At 42.0% G+C, this 24,235-nt stretch overlaps 1 protein-coding gene across 1 annotated transcript; it reads left to right on the top strand.

Moving 5' to 3' along the window:
• Positions 1-1,035: 1,035 nt before the first annotated feature.
• LOC120517260 (pyruvate dehydrogenase (acetyl-transferring) kinase isozyme 2, mitochondrial-like) lies at positions 1,036-22,848 on the top strand. Its single transcript, XM_039739459.1, has 11 exons — positions 1,036-1,261; positions 6,058-6,199; positions 12,174-12,245; positions 12,540-12,724; positions 15,727-15,816; positions 17,956-18,033; positions 18,134-18,210; positions 18,484-18,582; positions 18,736-18,846; positions 21,192-21,305; positions 21,421-22,848. Exons 1-11 carry the CDS (start codon positions 1,144-1,146, stop codon positions 21,562-21,564), a joined length of 1,230 nt encoding a protein of 409 aa, XP_039595393.1. The 5' UTR covers positions 1,036-1,143; the 3' UTR covers positions 21,565-22,848.
• The last annotated feature ends 1,387 nt before the right edge of the window (positions 22,849-24,235 follow it).

Here is a 24,235-nt window from a genome sequence, read left to right on the forward strand (position 1 = left end):
CCCTCAAATAAAGCTGAATTACAACAATTCTGCAAAGATGAGTGGGCCAAAGTTCCTCCAGAGCGCTGCAAAAGACTCATTGCAAGTTATCGCAAACGCTTGATTGCAGTTATTGCTGCTAAGGGTGGCCCAACCAGTTATTAGGTTAAGGGAGCAATTACTTTTCACACAGGGCCATGTAGGTTTGGATTTTTTTCTCCTAAATAATAAAAACCATCATTTAAAAACTGCATTTTGTGTTTACTTGTGTTATATTTGACTAATGGTGAAATGTGTTTGATGATCAGAAACATTTTGTGTGACAAACATGCAAAAGAATAAGAAATCAGGAAGGGGGCAAATAGTTTTTCACACCACTGTATAATAGATAGATAGCTAGATAGATATTAAAGGTACTATATAATAGGTAGATAGATATTAAAGGTACTATAATAATATATGTGTGGGGCACTGTATGAAATAGAAAAAGCGTGTGTCAACGTGGTCTCTTTTTACAGCATTTTTTTTTACTTCTTCGGTTGCCTTATGTCACAAACTCGGCACACTATACTTCACACTCCTAAATTAAAGTCCTGCCGCACATCAAATCGTCCACTGCGGCGCTCGTCACTCTGGTAACCTCTTTGAGAATCATCGCATCTTCACAATCTCTGTCAAACATTTTAAGTTTGCGCAGGACACGACTGTCACAACTGCAAGTGGCCATTAACTGTCTACACCCAAAACCCCAAATTCCGGACTCCCCGCCAGCTCGGAAAAAAGATGAAAAGAAAAGAAAAGAAAAAGAAAACAAATAGCAAATGTTGGGGGCTTCACGTCTCAGCACTGAAACCCAAGAAAATAAGCAAGCTCGTGCATGAACAGCGTGAACGGCTCACTGCAGCTCCATCACACGACCACACGACCACCCTCCCCCTCTCCCCTTTTCCCCCACTTTTGTTTACACAGAAAGTGCAATCTGCCATTGGCGGGCTGCAAGTCAAAGCGACCGCCCTCGCTCTGTTATTGGCTGCTTTAGAAAAGATAGTCCAAGCGTCCGGTGTACCCGCAAAAAACAGACAAGCAAAGCAGCAACTGGTGAGGAATCAAAGAATCTCCGTGCAAAACGTAGGCAGCTGGCAGCCGAACGGCCAGGTCTGAATCATGAAGTTTGTCAGATTTTTAATGAAGAACGCGGCTTTGGCCAATGCGCCCAAACATATCGAGCATTTTGCAAAATTCTCTCCATCGCCTCTGTCTATGAAGCAGTTTCTGGATTTTGGTAAGTAGTTTCTGGATTTCGGTGCAGATGTGGGGGTCCTGGAAAAGTGGATAAAATTAATGGGGTGTCCGCCAAGGTGGTGGCTCGAAAGCACTGCGGGAGATGTGATTGCACAGCAGGCGATAAATGATCGGTGTCACCTGCGAACGTGCAGCAGTCACACCGCGGCGCTGGGACTGCAATCCGGAAACGAGTTACATCAGCCGGGGCAACTCGTGTTCAGCGAACGGGGGACTCGTTATTGTCCAATTACCACCTATGACAATGACACGACTGGCACCCAATATTGTGCGACATTCCTGTCTGGGCTGACTGGTTTTCGATGAGGACCTGAAAAAGTCTGCATGTTGCATGAAGAGTGCCCCATTAGTGGGAGAGTGGCCGTATTGCAAAAGGCATTTTATTGTTATTGGCAATAAAGTCGTGTCGCGTGTGAAAATCACTTCGTGACACAAGGCACAGTGACTACTGTGCTGCATGCCGCTTACAACAATTCGCTCCGTTGCTCCTGTGCTTCTCACGTATACCGTTTAGTAGAGAATGCGCTTTGTGTGCATGGCGCCTGTCTCGTGTTCCAAGTGCTGCACAGGTACTTAATGGGATAGACCTTGAATTTTATTAAACGGGTGCATTTATTATACCGACATGTTACTTACAATACGTTTTAAGTTTATATATCCTCCTGTTTTTATATGTGTGTATAGGTGTATATATATAATGTATGTACAGTATAATGACATGAAAAAGATGCGTGTCTATGCACTATTCGTATAACACAGAAGCACGTTTTATATATATGTGCATATATATATGTATATGTGTGTATGTGTGTGTATATATATATATATATATATATATATATATATATATATATAAAATAAATAAAATGTGTGGCTGTGTGTGTATATTTAAATATACAGTATGTTTGTGTGTGTATATATAGTGCATAGACAAGCGTCTTTTTCATGCTATAAATTACATCTGTGGTTTTATAATACTTTCAGATAAATAGATGGCACCTTATTTCTCCACCGGGGGTGAATTTTGACTTTTTATAGTAGCCCAATAAATAAATAAATATATTGTAACAAACAACAGCCCACCTCGATATCTATTTAAGGCCATGAATCACTTAGACGTACAGATGTGAAAGGCACTATATGATAGATAGATAGCACATTTCTATTTGACCTCTGGGGTAAACTTGGCTTCTTACAAAAGCTCATTAAATAAATAAATATGATCATATTACAACATACAGCAACCCCCTTGATGTTTATCTAAGGCCGTTAATTGGGGTATCATTTGATTTGTTGCCTGGAGCAAATATGACTTCTTGTAGATGCTCAATAAAGAAATAAATATTATAACAAAACAACAACCCTCCTCGATAACTAAGACCATCAGTTATTTAGACAGATTTCTAGATTGGCAAATAGCTACACCTGAAAGACACTACAGTATATGATAGATAGCTCCTTAATTGTCACTAGGGAGTAATTTTGGCTTTTTACAGAAGCTCAGTAAATAAATATCATATCATATCCTAACAAACAACATCCCATCTCGATATCTAATTAAAGAGATGTGACAGGCACCATATGGTATAGATGGATGGCAGTTTACAATAGAGATGCAGTAGATCGATAGACAGATGGATGTGTAAGGCACTATATAATAGATAGATAGATAATGTACTGTGGTGGGCTGGCGCCCTGCCCGGGGTTTGTTTCCTGCCTTGTGCCCTGTGTTGGCTGGGATTGGCTCCAACAGATCCCCATGATCCTGTAGTTAGGATATAGCGGGTTGGATAATGGATGGATGGTTAGATAATGTTGCCCGAGCACTCCTCATGACCACATTTTCTTGAATCCATGCAGTGCTTTCACAATTGTATTCTGTCGATAAGCTACTGTATTTGTCGCAGTTACTGACTTATTTCTTATCATGTGGATTCTGTTGCTTCTGTCACTTGTGTTGTGCTCTATAAACTCTCCTGCGCAGGTAATGCTGTCTTCTTCTTTTTTAGCCCTCAACATGGTCTCTATGGGGCTTGCTTAAAGTTACTTTCTAGCCATCTTCAGCAGTGTATTTTATTTAGCACATATAAACTTTCTAGCCATCTTCAGCAGTGTATTTTATTTCGCACATATAAACATCATTCATTTGTCAAACAAGAGGAGACGCTCCAGCCCATCACGCTTGTCTGTTTAGCTAATTGCCATGATGACCCAATGTCTCCTCCAGATCTTTAAAGGTCCGCGAGGTTTGTTTCCGCTCCCTCCTCTCTTGTTATTTTGTTCTTTGTGTTAAGAAGCGCTCCTGGCTTCAGTCCTAAACGCACTTCCGTTAATTTACGCCGGTGCTCTCGATTATCATCGGGCCCATTTGCTTAACTAAACTGTCCCACTCTCCCCTCCAGGTCCTTCTTGAAGGTGGTCAGAGTTTCTCCTTCATCTTCTTGTTTCAATAGTTTGATTCCCACACCTCTTTGTCTAAAGAAGGTCTTCCAGGCTCATGTCCGACTGTCCTACACTAAAGCTACAGTAACTATTTATACAAGGGACGTTCAAAACGTTTCCGTACTTTTATATTTTCATTGAAAACGGTGAAGACGGGATTAAAAAGCTGGTATGACGCTGGGAAAATTGCATTGCAAAGGAAGGTGACTGTAGAAAAGTGATGCCATTTGTTTTTGAAAAACATAATAGAGTTAAAAAAAAGTGTGGAAACTTTATGAACATCCCTCCTATATGGGACATGTTACGCTATAAAGCTACATTACCAATAGCTATTTATTTATGACGTAGTTCAAGTCGACCCACCGTTAAACTCTCTCTATGGCCTTGTGTCACACCTTGAGGACGAGTTCGTAGGCCCTGTTTGTGACCTTGGGAGAAAGAAGACCCCTGTTATCAAACTCTTTCTCACTTTAGTTTCCTGTACTCGGCTAAGACAATCCCACTTCTGACACCATTTCACCCAAAAGCGAGTCCTCACTTCTTTAGGTGAGCTGCTGGATTTTGCTTGTATGTGTGGCTCAGAACTGAGGGAGGGAGGACTTGGATTTCATCCCAGGTTTTTTTCTTCCTCTCTTATCTATCTAACCTGAACTGTGGTACGGAAAACTTCAAGGTGTGAATTGCCTTTTATTCAGTTCAATGTTTAAAAATCGTTATCTTTGTGTTGTAGTCTTCACTGAGTGCTGTGCCAAGTTCTCCGGTCAAATGCAATCACCAGCTTTGTTAATTCCTCAATGAAGACACAGATTTGTTTCAACCCGCAGGAAAACAAAGCCGTCTCATCGGCTGGATGAGTTTATTTCGTAATTCCTCCGTATTATCGTTGAGTATTTTACACAAAGATGGCGCAGCTGTTTTGGAGATCCCTCACGCCTGGACAAACTTGTTAAGAAGGCAGGCTCTATTGTAGAAATAAAGTTGGACAGTTTAACATTTGTGGCAGAGCGACGGGCACTAAGCAAACTCCTGTCAATCATGAAGAATCCACTGCATCCACTTAACAGGATCATCTCCAGACAGAGGAGTAGCTTCAGTGACAGACTTTTGTCACTGTCCTGTTCCACTGAGAGACTGAGGAGATCGTTCCTCCCCCACACTATGCGACTCTTCAATTCCACCCGGGGGAGTAAATGCGAACATTAATTTTATTTTAATTCTTTTCATTTTTATTACTATTTAATTTAATATTGTTTCTTTGTATCAGTATACTGCTGCTGGATTATGTGAATTTCCCCTTGGGATTAATAAAGTATCTATCTATCTATCTATCTATCTATCTATCTATCTATTTTTGATGGCCTTGGCGCTCTTCCTCACCCCTGAACAAGGGGCACCAACAGTGTCCAGCTGCAGTCAGGACAGTTTTAGGCCTCTGACAGATCCGTCACTGCAGTCCATAAATTGAACCGGGAGCCCCTCCCCTGTTTCGCTAGGGACCTGACGCCCCCTTCTGGAGCTCCTCCCTGTTTCTCTGGTGAGCTCATGCCCCCTTCTGGAGCTCCTCCCTGTTTCCCTGGTGAGCTGAAGCCCCTCCTCTGTTTCACTGGGGAGCTGACGCCACCTACTAGAGCCCCTCCCCTATTTTGCTGGTGAGCTGACACCCCTCCCCTTTTTTGCTGGTGAGCGGACACACCACCTGGAGCCCCTCCCCTGTTTAGCTGGTGACCTGACACCAATGATGATGATTTCAATTCCTTTTTAGTTTCTGTACTCAAATGTGTATTCAGCATTTATTAAACATCTAAACTATTGACATCTTTCAGTTCTGCATCTAAAGCGGTGGTTTCGGTGTCATAGAAACAAATTGAACAAAAAATCTTCCCATTCTGTATTCTACAGTAATACATTTTATATCTGCACTTGCCGGGTCTCATCCTCGAGACTGCACTGATTAGTACGTTAGTTATACGCTGTACTCCAGTAGTAGTGGCTCTGAGGCTGCACGGGTAATCAGAAGGTTGACCCCCATATAAAAAAATGGGAAATGCTAAGGAAGAAGACGAAGAAGAATCAATGATATGCTGCACTCGGTTGCGACATATTCTTATAGTCTCTGAATCGACTAAATCATATAATTTGTGTAAACAGTCAGAGTATTCAATGTTACGCTGACAGGGGCGTCATCTTACGGGCCTTAGGTGGCCGAATTGGTCCGAGGCCTAAAACCGTCCTGTCTGCAGCTGGACTCTATTGAAATCGACAGGCTGACTCATTTGGGGAGGGGGGGGGTCGCCTTTCACCAATACAGACAACCCTCCTCTTCTGTCTTCTTAGGTTCCACCAATGCCTGTGAGAAGACCTCGTTTGTTTTCCTGAGGCAGGAGCTGCCGGTGCGTCTCGCTAACATCATGAAGGAAATCAACCTGCTACCTGACCGCCTAGTGAGTACGCCATCCGTGCAGCTGGTTCAGAGCTGGTGAGTACAGGTCATTATTTTAGGACCTTCACTCCCTGAGGGTGTTTGGGGGTCTTACATTTAAGCTATTTGATCCATTGTGCTCACCTTAATTGAAGCCACAGCTGGAAGGTTCACACGTCCAAAGTACAAACAGGCTGGCAGATGTCCAGGCCGGGGGTTTTTAGTGTCCTAATGACTTTAATAATAAATCAATACAGTTAGGCCATCTGGGTTTGGGGGGGTTTAGACCGTGGCAGCTTTTTCTGGAGCAGAGCAGAGAGCGCAGGTGGTGTTCAGATATGCTGAGCAAACTTCATAAATGGCACCTTTGGACGGGTGTATCACACCTGATGAAGTGCATGATGGGAAGGGCAGCAGCAAAGGAGAACTTTATTTTCTACAAGGATAAATAATTAGTGTGTGACGATGGACTCAAAGTCACAGACAGTGCATTTTGGGTAATATTCAGCGAGCCCCTCCATGAAGGTTCTTCAGATGGTTCTGATGTTTGTTAGCAAATGAGTATTTTTTTTTTTGTTTGTTTAATTGACAGGTGAAAACTCTTTTACTGAAAGCTACTGTAAGGGCCTCCGCGGTGATTTTCCTTCAGGGCGGAATGCCTCTTTACGTCTTTTCTAGAATTTGGCAGATGGGCTGCATACGTGACAGCCTTTTAAAAAAAAAGAGAGAGGTGCTTCTCTCTTGTCTTCCGCATTACAAAGGAAGCTCTGTTGTAAGAACACAATCAGCTGCCTCTGAATGCACAGCATACATAATTTAGGCAAATGGAGGTAGACCCCCCATGCAAAACCCCCTTAAACATTTCTTGTCTGTTCAGTCGAGAAAATGCTAACTTTATTAGACTTGTTAGTTTATAGATTCTTTTTTTGTTGACATGGTCTGCCCATGTTAGCCAGCGGGGTGCAGTCCATATTGTTCTTAGCATAAAGTGCGGCAAATAAAATTTAATGCAAAAAGTTAATGCATAAAGATCACATTCTGAAATCAAAAGGAAAATTAATTGAGCACCATCCACAACTGTTTTAATAATTAAGAAAGCTTATCTTAAAGGCTGCCCAGTGTCGTCTTGATCTTTTATAACAGTGCAGACCCGGTTTATCCCTTTTAGATAGATCTGAAAGTCACTATATAGCATAATGATAGATAGAGTAAAGGCACTATATAACAGAAGATAGATAGATAGATAGATAGATAGATGAAAGGCGCTATATAACATAATGATAGATAGAGTAAAGGCACTATATAACAGATAGATAGATAGATGAAAGGCACTATATAACATAATGATAGATAGAGTAAAGGCACTATATAACAGATAGATAGATAGATGAAAGGCACTATATTATAGATAGATAAAGGCTCTATATAATAGATTGATACATATGAGAGGCACTATATGATAGATTAGTTAAAGGCACTATATAATAGATGGTAAAGGTGCTATATGACACATAAAAGCACAATATGATAGATAGATAGATAGATCTGAAAGGCATTATATAACATAATGATAGAGGAAAGGCACTATATAACAAATAGATAAAGGTTCTATATAATAGATTGATACATATGAGAGGCACTATATGATAGATTGGGTAAAGGCACTATATAAGGTGCTACATAATAGATGGTAAAGGTGCTACATGACACATAAAAGCACAATATGAACGAAAGATAGATCTGAAAGGCACTATAAGATAAGGTAAAGGCACTGTATAAATTCATAGAGTAAATGCACTTTATAATAGATAGATATGAAAGGCACTACATAATGGATGGAAAATATACGGCAGATAAAGGCACTATATGATAGCATAAAGGCACTATATAACAGATAATTAACACTACTCAAAACACTCAGTAATTACAGGTTAAGGGCCTTGCTCAAGGGCCCAGCAGAGTAGAGTCCCTTTTGGCATTTATGGGATTCAAACCAGCAACCTTCCGATTGCCAGTGCAGATCTCTAGCCTCAGAGCCACCACTCTGCCCCTAGATTGATAAATACGAAATGCCCTATATGATAGGGCAAAGATGCTATATAATAGATAACAGTATAGAGTTACTATGTAATAGATAGATAGGAAAGGTACTAAATGACAAAGGCACTATTATTATAGATTCAGAAATAAATTAAAGGCACTATATGATACATATGAAAGGTGCTTTATAATGGATGGAAAAGAAGCTCAATGACAGATACAGGCACTGTATGACAGATTCATAAATAAAAGGCATATAAAATAGATGCATGGATATGAAATGCACCCTGTAATAGATTCATACAGTAAATCTACTTTATGATAGATATGAAAGGCACTACATAATGAATGGAGAAGATGCTCTATAACAGATACAGACACTATATGATAGATAGATAGATAGATAGACATGAAAGACACTATATGATATGGCAAATGTGCTATATAATAGATATATAAAGTTGGAGTAAATGTACTATATAATAGATAAATAGATCTGAATGGCACTATAAAATAGACTGAAAAAGTGCTATATGATTGAGTAAAGGCACAATTTGATAGATGGAAAAGTTACAATATGATAAAAGTACAATATAATAGATACAGAATACCAGGTGTACAAAGCTCGTAGAGACTCACCCAAGAAGATTCAAAGCTGGAATTTCTGTCAAAGGAGTTTCTACAGAGTACAGTAATCCCTCCTCGATCACAGGGGCTGCGTTCCAGAACCCCCCGAAAAAGGTGAAAATCCGCAAAGTAAAAACCATATGTTTATATGGTTATTTTTATATATTTTAAGCCCTTATAAACTCTCCCACATTCTTATAAACATTCCCGCACAGTTATACAGCATAAACTCTTTGTATTTTCTTAGATATTAGGTAAGATCTGTTGAAATTATGTATGTAAACACACTGTTTATACACAGTAAAACCTAAATATTATTTTAAAGATATCGAGCGTCTCTGATATCGCATATGTTACAGCCATTACGATAGACAGACCACCAGCAATAAATACGCACAGTGCACTCACTGCTCATGTACTGAGTTTAGGGTCTAAATAGTTACAGCAATGAGAGATTTCAGGGTTTGATTTTAAATACATTTTCCGACCTTCCTTCAGACTTGTTTTTACTTTGTCATCATGGGTTATGGAGTGTGGACGGATGGGCAAAAATGGCAAATGTGTTCATTTAAAATTAGATCTACAACAACATGAAGTGTGTGGGGGTCTGAATACTTTATGGATCCTCTGTAGATATAGATAGACAAGGCACTATATAATAGGTAAATTTTTCTTTGTTCAAATAAATTAATGTGAAAGACCACTACATGCACTATTGTTATAATGCATACATAAGCTCTCTAGCTATGTGGGGACGTCCAGGTGCTAAGTTTCTGGGAAAATGAACGCTTTATGTCCAGCTCGAGTCATGAGCTTCTTTATAATTGCCTGGTGAGCCACTTCTGCTCAATGAGGGATTCAAACATCATCAGCCTCTGTGATATGTAATAATTTGCATTAAAAACATTACACAAGCCACTGCCCTGCACTCCGTGACACACTTCTGAGCTCGGTGACCTTTCCCCTAGATTTTAAAATGTCTGCGCGTAAACCGCCGCAGTGAACTTTGTCCCAGTTTCCTCGGAGGCGCGTGCCCGTGCTCGTGTCCTGGGAGTCACGTGGGCGGTTGTTTTGTACCGAGGCTTTCAATATGTTAATGAGGGCTGGAGTTTCGGGTACAAGCTGATAGTTGTGGTGCACGTTAGCTGATCGTGTAGTCAGTCACGTTGACACTTCTGGAGTGTCCGGAAACGGAAAGAACCCGATAGAGAAGATCCGCTCGTCGTGCACCCTCTTATCAGCATTAGGCGTTATGACGATCCCAGATGATCCGCTAACATGAGCAGATGGGGCAACAAATGCAGCTCACCCACCCATCTTTGAGAGCTCACCCCACGGCGACTTGTCAATACCTAAATGAGCTCGTGGGTGGAACGCACCAAGGATTAGGGGATACCAAAGGTGGGCACTGAGCTCGTCAAGAGTGGGAATTCCTCTTTTTTTAAAACCAACATTCAAATCGCGGTTATCTTAATTTGATAACGTCGTTAAATGTGGGGCGGCACGGTGACGCAGTCGTAAGCGCTGCTGCTTCGTAACGAGACCAAGGTCAAGTCCTGAGTTTTTCCCACCCTTAAGTTTGTGTGGGCTTCCAGCATCACTTTAAAGACATGCAGGTTAAGTAGAATGGCGGTGTGCGTGACTGTGTGTGATTACCCAATGGTGGGATGGTGCCCTGTCAATCTCAGTGATTGATCCTGCCTTGTGCCCGATTCTTCCAATCCCGCGAAAGATGCTGTGGATAATCGGGTTTACAACATGCATGGATGGATGGATGAAGTTAAAGCATATTTCGAATTCTGATGCTAGTATTTTTAAATGTGAATTGTGACAGACTCCGTAATTAAGTAAAGCACTTTGGTATGTTTACTTTTAAACAGTAGCGGTCTCAAGCGGTCATTACATTTGTCACTGTTCAAAAAGCGGCAGCCGCTTTAGCCCACCAAGGTACCAGGAGTCAGGGGTGGCAGGTAAACCCAATCCCCTTCCAAAATTCAGTGGGACACAATCATTAACAAAAACTCCGAAAACCAACACAATACTGAATACTGAACATTCTCCAAAAAATGCGTTAGGGTCTTGAATGCAGGCAGCGTCGCAGAACGTCGTATGGTGTCAAATCCTCCTGACGCAACTTTCCAGGGTCACGTGACAGACGCGCACTTTTATTTTAACAAATGGGAGTAAAGCAGAATTTATTTGGTTCGCCTTTTAAACCCTCCGCATTTCGAATATTTATATAGAAAAAGAGGGCTTAAATAAAAGCCTTTATACGAAAGGACACCTTGGGGGTTCGCAGCTGCATTGCTTCTACAGATAACGCCCAATCGACTGGGGGGTCGGGGTCTTCTTCACGTTCTTACCCGTGCAGGCACAGTGGATTCGAGTAAACACATTAATCAGCTGATTGACGTGTATGTCCCCGTGATAACCGTAGAAGGTCGGGCGGACTTGTTTTTCAATGGCACGGATGAAATTCATTGGCTGAAAGCGGGGGGGCTCGACGCCTAACTTTTTTTTGGTAACAGCAAGGGGCCCCATACTGTAGTAGGGAAGGGTGCATTCCACAGATGTACATTCGATGTAAATATGTTCCCGGCCTCCTCTTGGATGTGTTTGTATTCCTAGAAAGGGAATAACGGGGGTTGGGTTTGAGCTTCCTGGTGTTTTTCTGCATTGCTCGTGCGCGTACCCGAAAAAGAACTTTATGTTCAGATGTGCGCAGCACGTGCACGGCCGTGGTGACGTCAGCCCCTGGGCTTTGCTTTTGTTTTTTTTCTCCGGCAGGCAGCAGTACTGTGTGATTGTTGGGAGATTTCTTTTGGCGACCTCTATTACCTGAAAATAGTCATAATAGTAAACATGATTTGTTAAAGGGGTGAAGCTGATTTATGAACGCTCTTAAATAAACCTAAAGGGGATCTCCTGTCCCTACGACTCGCTTTAATTCGATGGTCATTAAACCGAGCGGCCCAAAAGTTCAAGGGGTAATAGACCTTGGCGCGACCGTCAATAATAGTCCTTACCTAACAAATTGTTTACTGTTAACAATGAATTATTATTATTATTATTATTATTACAAACTCATATATGGATATTAGTAACAATAAATAATATAATAATACATTTTATGTATTATAACGCTTGTTTAGGCATGCCCATTAAAGCATTTCAGGTATGTCACGTATAAATGCTTGGGGCGAGTTGCAGACGCCCTTTCTGGCCTCACGTTCTTTGCAAGACATTTTTAGCTGGGGAAAGGCACCAGGGCTTCATTGACCGGTCACCTTCAACTCCCAAATCAATCAGAATCCTTAAAATGGCCGCCGTCACTCATGCTGTCACTTTCTCTGTCCCTTTTCAGGTACATCCACAGCTTGCTGGATCTCCTGGAGTTTCTTGATAAGAGTCCCGATGACCACAGTGCATTGGGAGAGTAAGTGTTTTCTACCAAAACTGAGCCGACTCCATTTGGGAGCCTTGGTTAGCGAAGGGTTAATTGTTAATAGCTGTGGACCTCATTGTCCTCAGATAATTTAAAAGAAATGGCCATCGTTAGCTGATACTGCATGTCTAAGTCTTTGAGGCTGATGAGAACAGCAGTGAGTTGATTTCCAAACCAATCGCATCAGGTGGCACAAGTACAAAGATAGTGACCTTCATGGCCGCCTGCACCTCGTGGAGCTCACAGGTTCACCTGAATGAAGTCTCCTTCTCTGATGTGTTGCAGCTTCACAGAGGCGCTGGTGACAATTAGAAACAGACATAATGACGTGGTGCCCACCATGGCACAGGGGCTCATAGAGTACAAAGAAGCTTTTGGGCAGGACCCGGTCACCAACCAGAACGTGCAGTACTTCCTCGACCGCTTCTACATGAGCCGCATTTCCATCCGGATGCTTATCAACCAGCACAGTAAGTTCTCTTTGTGGTTGTTGTGTCCAAGTGAGTGTGGGCTCCACATGGCACACGACGGAGCCTCCCTGTGTGAGCTGAGAGCTTGGAATTCATCTGGGCATTCAAACCCTATGGGCAGATCACCTTGGTGTGGATTTTTGGTAGTGCATGTTTTGGGTAAATACGCCAGCATAGTGGGTAGAGCTGCTGCCTCCGGGCATCTTGGGCTCAGATACCACGTTCAGATGTTACCCATGTGAAATGGGCATGTTCTGCCCTTCTCTATGTGGGTTTTCTTATGGGTTTACTTTTGGGTTTTCCTTCCACATCTCCAAACACATGAAGTCTGCATGGGTCAACTGGCAACTCTAAAAACTCCCAACAAGAATATGGCAATCATAATCAATATGATGTGTTTGGGTATCCTATAAAGTATTTCAGTTGTGAGAGGGATGGGATAAATTTTACTAATCCCAAGGGGAAAGACAGATAGGTAAATAGGAAAGGCACCATATAATATAGATATATGTGAAAGGCCCTATATAATACATAGATAAGAAAGGCACTATAGAATATAGATATATGTGAATTGCACTTTCAGTAAGGAGACCTGGGTTTGCTTCCCGGGTCCTCCCTGTGTGGAGTTTGCATGTTCTCTCCTTGTCTGCGTGGGTTTCTTCCGGGTGCTCCGATTTCCTCCCACAGTCCAAAGACATGCAGGTTAGGTGCATTGGTGATCCTAAATTGTCCCCAATGTGTGCTTGGTGTGTAGGTGTGGATGTGTCCTGCAGTGGGCTGGCGCCCTACCCAGAATTTGTTCTTGCCTTGCGCCCGGTGTTGGCTGGTATTGGCTCCAGCAGACCCCCGTGACCCTGTGTTAGGATACTTCGGGGTTGGATAATGACTGACTGACTAACTTTGTAATAGATAGATACATGTGATAGGCACTATGTAATCGATAGATAGGAAAGGCACTATATAATATGGATAGATAGATAGATAGAAAAGGCACTATGTAATGTAGATAGACTTATGTGAAAGGCACTATATAATATAGATGTGGGAATGGCACTTTGTAATAGATAGATAGGAAAACACTATGTAATATCAATATATGTGAAAGGCACTATATAACAGATAGATAAGCATAAGCAATATATATTATATAGATATGGGAATGGCACTTTATAATAGATATAGATACATGTGATAGGCTCTATATGATAGACAGATAGATAGGAAAGGCACTGTATAATATAAATAGATATATGTGATAGGCACTTTAAAATAGATAATAGATAGATAGATAGAGGCACATTACCTGCACTGTAAGGGAGCGTCAGTTATGGCACTACGACCATGATGTGCAATTCCCCAGGGGTAATTTGGCTTGTAGGGTCCTCATTGTTGAGGGCCCGAACGGCTTTACCAGGCCAAGGGGACGCCAACATAACATCTGGCTGCATTTCTGGAGGGTCTGCCTGGGGGTGTTGCCAACCAGGATCCCGAGCTGTTTCATTATATGTTGGGTGTGGCAACGTGCTGTACTAGTGCATACCCCCTGACCTGACCTATATAAGATAGATAGGTAGAAAGGAAAGGCACTATATTAGATCGATAGATACACTCACTGAACAAATTCTTAGGAGCACCAAACTACCACTGGACCTCCATTTTCTTTCAAAACAGCCCACATTCTTAGTGGTATGGATTCCACAAGATTCTGGAAGCATTCTCTTGACATTCTGGTCTTTACTGACTGCATGTTTTGGAGATTTGTCTTGTCAGCTGCACTTTCATGCTGCCAATGTCCCTTTCTACCACATCCCACTATCTATTGGATTCAGAAGGAGTAATTAGGAAGTCTTGTTCATGAATCCAGTTGGAGACGACTTTTGCTTTGGACCTGGTCCATTATCTTGCTGGAAGGATCCATTAGAAGATGGGTAAATGGTGGCCATGAAGGGATGCATATGGTCAGCAGCAATACTCAAATAGATTGTGGTATTCAGGCGATGACTGAATGGCCCAAAGTGTGTAAAGAAAACACCCCTCGCACCATTACACCAGCGCCACCACCAGCCTGGAATGCTGACACCTGGCAGGTTAGTTGGCATGGATTCTTGCAATTGCAAGTTTCTGACTCAGCCAGCTGTGCGCCTTGGCAAAAATTGAGATTCATCAGACCAGGCTACGTTTTTCCAGTTTTTGGTGACCCTGCACCCACCGCAGCCTCCGTGTCCTGTTCTTGGCTGACAGTTCTGGAAGCCAATGTGGTCTTCTCTAGGTGTACCCAATCCATCTCAAGGTTTGACGTGTTGTCCATTCTGCGATGCTTTTCTGCTCACCACAGTTGTATGGAGTGGTTATCTGAGATACCGTGGCCTCTCTGTCCGCTTGGACCAGTCTGGCCACTCTCCCCTGACCTCTTTCTCGTCAACAAGGCGTTTCCATCCACAGAACTGCTACTCACTGGGCATTTGTTTTGCTTTTGCACCATTCTGAGTAATCACTGGAGACTGTTGGGCATCAAAATCCCAGGAGATCAGCAGTTCCAGCCCATCTTTGCCACAGTCGAAATCCCCGAGATCACATGTTCTGGTGTTTAATGTGAACATTAACTGAAGCTCCTGACCTGGAGCTGTAGGATTTTCTGCATTGCTGCCATATGATTGGCTGACTTGCATGGATAAGCAGGTGGATGGATGTTTTGTGTTGCCTTTGTATTATAGCAAGTATGTCGGGTTTTACTGTGATGGATTTATTGTTGTAGAAATAGTGGACTGCGGTGGGTTGGCACCCTGCCCAGGATTGGTCCCTACCTTGTGCCCTGTGTTGGCTGGGATTGGCTCCAGCAGACCCCTGTGACCCTGTATTTGGATTCAGCGGGTTAGAACATGGATGGATGGATGGAAATAGTGGAGTAAATGGAATATCAGAAATGTGTGTTTTATTTGAAGTTTTTTACTTTTCTGTTTTGTTACCTGCTGACTGAACTTCTCCCTTCTGTCTCCTTGTAGCACTGATCTTCAACGGCAACACAAATCCTGCCCACCCCAATACGATTGGCAGCATCGACCCACAGTGTGACGTTTCCGAGGTGGTCAGAGGTAAGTAACATACCACCACCCAAAGGTCATTAGAATTATAATGAAATAGTAAAAAACTAAAGCATACATCATCTAAATACTACATGCATTACAAAAAATGGGTAAAAGCAGTGATAATGTTTGTGATGTGCCATCTGTTGGAATAAAAAGTTGAATGCTTTTCATTACTAAATGCATTGCAAAAATTTGGTGTGGGATTCATAAAAGCACTCCTAATGCTTGGTTTTCCCCAACTGTTGAAATGTAAAATGCAATTTATTTTATTACTACATTCATTACAATTACAAAAGGCAGTTGTAATGTTTGTGATGCACCATCTGTTGGAATGAAAAGTATAATGAATCCATCCAGTATCCAACCCGTTATATCCTAACTTACAGGGTCACGGGGGTCTGCTGGAGCCAATCCCAGCCAACACAGAGTGCAAGGCAGGAAACAAACCCTGGGTAGGGCGACAGCCCACCGCAGAGTATAATAATAAATTTTATTACTAAATGCATTACAGAAATTTGGTATGGGATTTGTTAAAGCAGTGCTAATGCTTGTGGTGCCCCACCTATTAGAATGAAAAATGCAATGCATTTTATTATTACATTCGTTACAAAAATTGGGTAAAGGCGGTGGTCATGTTTGTGATGTGCCATATGTTGGAATGAAAATTGCAATGCCTTTTATTACTATGCATTCATTAAAAAAATTACGGGATTTGTTAAAGCAGTGCTAGTGTTTGTGTTGCCCCATCTGTTGGAATGAAAAACACAATGCATTTTATTGCTACATTTGTTACAAAATTGGGTAAAAGTGGTGGTCACGTTTGAGATGTGGCATCTGTTGCAATGAAAAATGCATTGCCTTTTATTACTACACATGCGTTACAAAAATTTGTTATGGGATTTGTTAAAACAGTGCTAATGTTTGTGATGCCCCACCTGTTAGAATGAAAAATGCATTGCATTTTATTATTTTTTGCTACATGTGTTACAAAAATTGGGTTAAAGCAGTGGTCATGTTTGTGATGTGCCATATGTTGAATGAAAAATGCAATGCCTTTTATTACTACATGCATTACAAGAATTGGTTATGGGATTTGTTAAAAGAGTGCTAATGTTTGTGATGCCCCACCTGTTAGAATGAAAAATGCAATGCATTTTTTTTTTGCTACATGTGTTACAAAAATTGGGTTAAAGCGGTGGTCATATTTGTGATGTGCCATATGTTGGAATGAAAATTGCAATGCCTTTTATTACTATACATTCATTAAAAAAATTATGGGATTTGTTAAAGCAGTGCTAGTGTTTGTGTTGCTGCATCTGTTGGAATGAAAAACACAACGCAATGCATTTTATTGCTACATTTGTTACAAAATTCTGTAAAACCAGTGCTGTTTGTGATGCACCATCTGTTGGAATGAAAAATGCAAAGCATTTTATTACTATACATGCGTTACAAACATTTGTTACGGGATTTGTTAAAGCAGTGCTAATGTTTGTGATGCACCATCTGTTGGAATGAAAAATCCAGTGCATTTTATCACTACATGCGTTGCAAAATACATTCCAATAGGTAGTGCTCTGCAAATGTCAACGCTAAAAATGCCGAGATCTATAGAGATTTTAACCCGTCTTAGGTGGGTAGCGCAGTCAGTAGTTTTATAACATCATTATGAATTCTACTGTTCAATTCAATTCTTTATTGTCAAGTGTACAAGTTCCATGTACATTGAAATGCTTGCTTGCATGTGCTCCTGTAGATGGTGAACATAGACAAAAAAAAACACTCAATAAATAAATGAATATAAAAATAATTAAATAAATAAAACCAGAATCCTAGGAATAAATAGAGACAGTGGCAGAAGTATATGTGCAGGTAGCAGTGGAGGTGACACAAGGTTACTGATTGTTCATGAGTCTGATTGCAGTTGGGTAGAAACTGTTCCTGAACCTGGAGGTGCGCATCCGAATGGACTTTAGTCGCTTCCCAGATGGGAGGAGGGTGAAAAGTGACAGAGAAATGGTGGCTGGGGTCCCGTCTGATACGGCTCACTTTCCTGAGACATCGTGTATCAGTACTACTGTGTATCACGTCATGCCATTTTAGGTTAAGGTGTTCTTGACTGTTATGTCTCTGCCTCTTTTTCAGATGCCTATGAAAGTGCCAAGATGCTCTGTGATCAGTACTACCTGGGGTCTCCTGAGCTCGAGATTGAAGAAATCAACGGTATGTTGCTTTTTATTTTGCATTTAATGAACCGTCTTCTGAATTCAATTCCCGCTGACTACCGTGGAGGTAACCAGAGTGCATCTTTTTTCCCCACCAGCTAACACTTTACGGCAGGCCATTCGCATCGTCTATGTGCCTTCACATCTCTACCACATGCTGTTTGAGCTCTTCAAGGTTAGTGGGGAGTACTTGAGGGGGGTTCACTTGAGTTGCCAGACGTCATTTATTTCTGATTTGTAATGAAAATCTGAGGGGTGGATTTTACACTTTTCATGAACACCTATTAGGGTGTTATTTATTATGGCTCAGTTGTAATGGCTGATTGCTGAGCTTACTTACTAATAGACAACAAGTGGCCTTTTAGGGGACTGTAAACCCCTCCATCCCTTAATCTCACACCAGTATTCACTTTCACAGCCTCACTCACTCCTTTCTTCTCTCCTCCAGAATGCCATGAGGGCTACGATAGAAAACCATGAAGGAAGCCGCTCACTCGACCCCATCAAAGTCATGGTGGCCCTTGGGGGAGAAGACCTGACTATTAAGGTGAGCATGAGAGCAACTCGGCCCTGAAGATCACATTGCAAGATGAAAAGAGTTGCTTTTGTTTTTTTAGTCGTCAGCCTCTAACTGTTTGATCTGTGAACGTGATTTGTTCCTGCTGAGTGACGGCAGCGTTTCTGCTCCATTTCTTGACAGATGAGCGACAGGGGCGGCGGAGTTCCTCTTCGTAAGATCGAGAGGCTCTTCAGCTACATGTATTCAACGGCACCCACCCCTCAGTTGAACGACAAGCACCGGGCCCCTCTGGTAAGGCACTCGAGTCAGTAGTCACGGACTGAAAGCTAAGGTTTGGAAAAGGCGCTATATAAAATGAGCACTTGATTGTTTTATTGAGTTTCATTTTGAAACTGTGCTCCAAAAAATGTTGGGACTTTATGGAAATCTCTCCATTATAAAAGGAAACCCTGAGACGAGACTACTTTTCAAGTCCCGCGAGATGAGATGTTGGCCATGAGACTTTTTTCAAGTCCCGCCCTCCTTTCAGCCACGCCCACAGTCCTCTCACCTCTCATAGGTGTGAATGCTTTTGGCAGACTCGGTTCCTGCGCTTTTTAGCTCTTATAAATTGTAATGTTTTCCTCACTTTTAAGTTTCCAATAAAACAAGACATGTCCAAATCTTATTGAAGAATTTCATCCAAAAGGGTAATCAACAGAAGAAATGAGTACACGGGCAATCCTAGCACCGAGAAACAATGAAGTCAAACTGATGAATGTGAAAATTTTCAATCGGTTAAACGGCAAATTGGTTAAATGCGTATCAATAGACTAGACTGAAACAGTTGGTGGTGATGGTGCGGAAGATGAAAACATCAACTTAGAATATCACAAAGAATATTTACAATCGTTGGTCTTCCACCGGCCGAATTCCTGTTGAAAGAAGGATGTATTGTAATGTAATTGCGTAATTGATGTCTGAGTGATGGGCTATGCAATAGGACAAGATTAGTTGTATTGAAAATCGGTCGAACAATTCTGACACGTAAAATTTTAACAGGCGACAAGAAAGGTAATGTAGTACATCTTAATATGAGACACCAAAGGAGATCTCGATATGCCGTTCGTAGTAAAACGTTTACAGTTTCCCATTAGAATAACTTTCACTATGACAATTAACAAATCACAGGGACAAACGTTCGATAAAGTTGGTTTATTTATTAAAGAGAAAGAAATGAAATTCACTCACGGGCGGTTATATGTTACGTTGTCACGATGAAAGTCCAAACACGGAATCAAAATTCAATGCGATAGACGAAACGTTAAATCAAAATATTGTTTTTACTGACGTTTTACAGTAAAAGTGTAAGTTTAAAATGTATTTGCGTGTTAATTTCAAAGCCAAACAGAATGAAAATGTATAACACAATGAATACCTCTGACGCAACATGAAACTTCATGTTATTACACTTTACTATTTTTTACTCTGGTTAATTACTCGTTGTAATGTAAAATAGTTAGTTCTATAATGCATATGTAACAATTCCCATGAAAATAACAATCTGTTTAAATTGTACATCCGCTTCCCTGTACGTGAAGTTGCTAGTGCGTAGTGCCCGCCCGGGGGTTGGCGAGTGAAGCGATCAGGGGGTAAAGCCATCTAGTAGAAATTAATAAAGGGAGTGATTTACAGCCACAGGGGATGCACAAACCAGTGTGTTTCCTCATGCCGGTCCCAAGCCCGGATAAATGCAGAGGGATACGTCAGGAAGGGCATCCAGTGTAAAATATTGCCAGATCAAAATGTGGACAACAATACAAATTTCCATAGCGGATCAGTCGAGCCCGGGGTTAACAACAACCACCACCAGTACTGTTAGCCAACAGGGTGTTGGCGGAAATTGGGCTACTGTTGGCCGAAGAAGGAGAAGAAGAAGAGGGATAAAGTAAAGCGAGTGGAACTGAGGGTATAATGAGAGAAGGGTACTAAGGATAGAGCTGCCAGGCAAGAGGAGAAGAGGAAGGCCTAAGAGAAGGTTTATGGATGTGGTGAGAGAGGACATTAAGTTGATGGGTGTGACAGAGCGAGATGACGAGGACAGGAAGAGATGGAAGAAGATATGTGGTAACCCCTGACTGGAGCAGCCGAAAGAAGAAGTGATTTACTGTATGAACTGACTTTCAAACCCAAGAGGCATAAAGATGGCAGACAAAGTCGCCGTCTTAAAATTTCTGGTTTCCAAAAACCTCCAAGCACTTTTTAGCAGACATCATCCTCAAGACTGATAAATAAAATCAAAGCATCATTGGATGGATTTGAGGCTGCGTGTGCTTAAAAATGACATTGAATGACATTAAGCTTCAAACGAGGTAGATGTGCGCCTGCCACTGGGCTTATTGGTTAGCTCCAAAAGGCGCTATATAATGCATGGAAACCTGGTAGTTGGCCCAGTGTGAATATGAATGTGAGTTCAGGTCCTGCTCCTGCCTTGGACCCATCGCTGCTGGGATAGGCTGTTGCCCCCATGGACCCTGAAATGGATTAAGCAGGTTTGGCAGTAACCTTGAAAGGCTCTATATAAAAGTATTCACTGGTGGATGTAAGGCTCTTTGCAGTGCTGTGCTTGAACGGTTCTGATTTTCTTGTTTCCGCAGGCTGGCTTTGGTTATGGGCTTCCCATCTCCCGTCTCTACGCTCAGTACTTCCAGGGGGACCTAAAGCTGTATTCCATGGAGGGATATGGAACTGACGCTGTCATCTATTTAAAGGTACGAGAGGGCCTGCTGTGAAGGTCCATTTACATATCATACATGAATGCCCGTCCATCCATTTCTGTCCCACCGATGCCATGTGTGCTCAGTCTTGCATGTTCTCTCCTTTCAGGCGTTATCTACAGACTCCGTCGAGAAGCTCCCCGTTTATAACAAGTCAGCCTGGAGACATTATAAAGTGAACCAGGAGGCAGACGACTGGTGTGTCCCTAGCAAGGAGCCCCTGGACATGGCCAACCTCCGGGCCACCAAGTAAAAATGAGGGTCCTCATTCTGTTCAAGCACCACATTTAGCCTTTTACTGAATGGTGCAGAAAAGGAACTGAGCAATCACCGAGAGGGGGAAAGTATGTGATCGAGCACCATACTTAAAAATGGCAGTAAATGGACGAGGCCTCGATTTGGGTGGAGAGTCGTTGACATTTCAGACGGTTGCTCTTTTTTTTTTTTTGCTTTTTGTTGTTTCCTTTACACTTCTTAAAACATTTCTGATCCGGTGGACTAACCCTCGGTGCGTTCACTCGGAGTCTTGAGGGAACTGAACCACAAGGTGGAGATGGCATGTCAGAGGTCAGCAAGCCTTAGCGCAAGTTTGTGGGAAATGGATTGGATTATAACATTTAGACTTTCTTATTGGACGGGGTGTCACGTCTTCTTCTCATCTGTGCCCCAATCCCACCCTGTGGGGCTTAACTCACACTAAACAAGGTATAAAGCCAGTATGGTTATAATCTGCAGCACTAGTTCTATTATCCCCACCTCCATATGCACCTACGTTTGCCACGCCCCCTCACAGTATAACCAGCACACTGTTTGTAGGCCACACCTCCAAATGTCCCGCCCACACCTTCTAAATGTCCCGCCCACACCAAGACTTCACACCCCAGTCTCACTGTCGTCTCTCTTCAGGGCGTTCAGTTAACGGCGGTGGATGCTAAGCAGTGAATTGCAGTTGATGGGAATTAAACGCTAAAAGATAAAAAATAAGAAATGGCTCACTTGATGATTGAATCTTTTCCATCTGTTGCCAGTGCAGCTCCTTTTTTTGGAGCGGAGGTGCAGAAATCAAATATTTTGTATTTATGTACAGTATAAACATAGCAAGGATGCTGAATTTCCAAAAATGTGTCCATTTATTTATTCCGTAATTTTAACCAAACGTTTCATATTTCACCTCGTCACAAATTATAGTCATTTTCACCATTTTGCTTTATACTCGGAGCGCATTCCGGAAACTTTTGGTACCATGACCCTTCTCCAGAGAGGATGGGGTTGAGCGGCAGCTGCAATTCCATAAATATATACCGTAAATCAAAAGGTTTTAATATTCACGTTGACAAAGTGAAAGATGCATCATGCCGTTTTAAGCTTTTTTCATCTCCGAGGTTGTCTTCTACATGAACCCCGAGCCATCTGAATTCTACAAGGTTGGACATTTGAAAAATACTTCGGTATGATACTGTAACACACAAAAAGGCTTATAAGGAGAGGTGGGGTCTCAGCTTGGGAAAGATTAATCTTATGATTAACTAAAAATGGTTCAGCATTTAAAAAGGGCAAGACATTAAAAGATGTTCCGTCTTTCTGATCGCAGTTCTGGAGCTCTGCTAGTTCCTCTCTGTAGGATGCCTACGGGTCCAATATTAACTCTCTTCTGGGCTTTGGTGGTTTTATAGCTCAGGGACCAAAAGGGGTTGGGCTCAGTAGTAGGCGGGGCTTCCATCTGTCTGAAGACGGGAGCAGAAGTGATAACTCGGACCCAGGGCCGCTCCTATGTCCCTTTCCCTCATGTTCCGTCAGATAATTCCCTGTAAGATCCGACCTGCATTTGTGACATTTACGACACTTTACAGAAAACGTTGCAATGTGGGTGAAGAGGAGCTCGGCGGGATGGATTGACGGCTAGCGCTGTGATGAACAACTTCAGTTTGAGGATTTTTTTTTTTTTGTTTTTTTTAATTTATTAGTGTTCTCGTTTGCATTCACATGGACCATTTGTGGAAATGAGATTGTACAGTGCACAGTATCTGAATGAAAATCTATAATGTATGCAGTATATATTTCACTGAATGTATATTTTGAAGTTTCTATTTTATACATTTCATTTTGAAATTGTTAGTGTGTTTTGATTAAATTAAATTAAAAAAAAATTAAAATTACAGGCTTGTGATTGAATTTTTTATTTATCCTGTCAGGGTTGTGGTGTCTGCAGCAATGTGCTGAATCAGTGTATGAACCCAGCCTCTCCTCTCTGTCTGGGTTGCTACATTTTCCCCTCCATTAACATTTTTATACATGTGTATTACATTTTAATGGATGTATTTCATCCATCCTCTTCCTCTTTTGGCTGCTCCCGCTAGGGGTTGCCACAGCGGATCATCTTGTCCCATCTCTTCCTGTCCTCGTCATTTTGCTGTCACCCCCATCACATGCATGTCCTCTCTCACCACATCCATAAACCTCCTCTTAGGCCTTCCTCTTCCCTGGCAGCTCTATCCTTAGCACCTTTCTCCCAATATACCCAGCATCTCTCCTCTGCACAGGTCCAAACCCTCGCCTCTCTGACTTTGTCTCCCAACCATCCAACTTGAGCTGACTCTCTAATGTCCTCATTTCTAATCCTGTCCATCCTCATCACACCCAGTGCAAATCTTAGCATCTTTAACTCTGCCACCTCCAGCTCTGGTCAGTGCCACCGTCTCCAACCCATATAAAATACAGTAGCTGGTCTCACTACCATCCTGTAGACCTTCCCTGTCACTCTTGCTGATACCCGTCCTTCACAAATCACTCCTGTCACTCTTCTCCACCCACTCCACCCTGCCTGCACTCTCTTCTTCACTTCTCTTCCACAATCCCCATTACTCTGTACTGTTGATCCCAAGTATTTAAACTCATCCACCTTCGCCAACTCTACTCCCTTCATC

Source organism: Polypterus senegalus, chromosome 17 (assembly GCF_016835505.1).
Source record: "Polypterus senegalus isolate Bchr_013 chromosome 17, ASM1683550v1, whole genome shotgun sequence".
In the NCBI taxonomy this organism is placed as follows: domain Eukaryota; kingdom Metazoa; phylum Chordata; class Cladistia; order Polypteriformes; family Polypteridae; genus Polypterus; species Polypterus senegalus.

Excerpts from the sequence above, each read along its gene's own strand:
- LOC120517260 (XM_039739459.1), top strand. The coding sequence starts at position 1,144 with ATGAAGTTTGTCAGATTTTTAATGAAGAACGCGGCTTTGGCCAATGCG. Across the intron at positions 6,200-12,173 it reads GTGCAGCTGGTTCAGAGCTG|GTACATCCACAGCTTGCTGG; the intron begins GTGAGTACAGGT and ends GTCCCTTTTCAG. Across the intron at positions 18,034-18,133 it reads CGAGATTGAAGAAATCAACG|CTAACACTTTACGGCAGGCC; the intron begins GTATGTTGCTTT and ends TTTCCCCACCAG.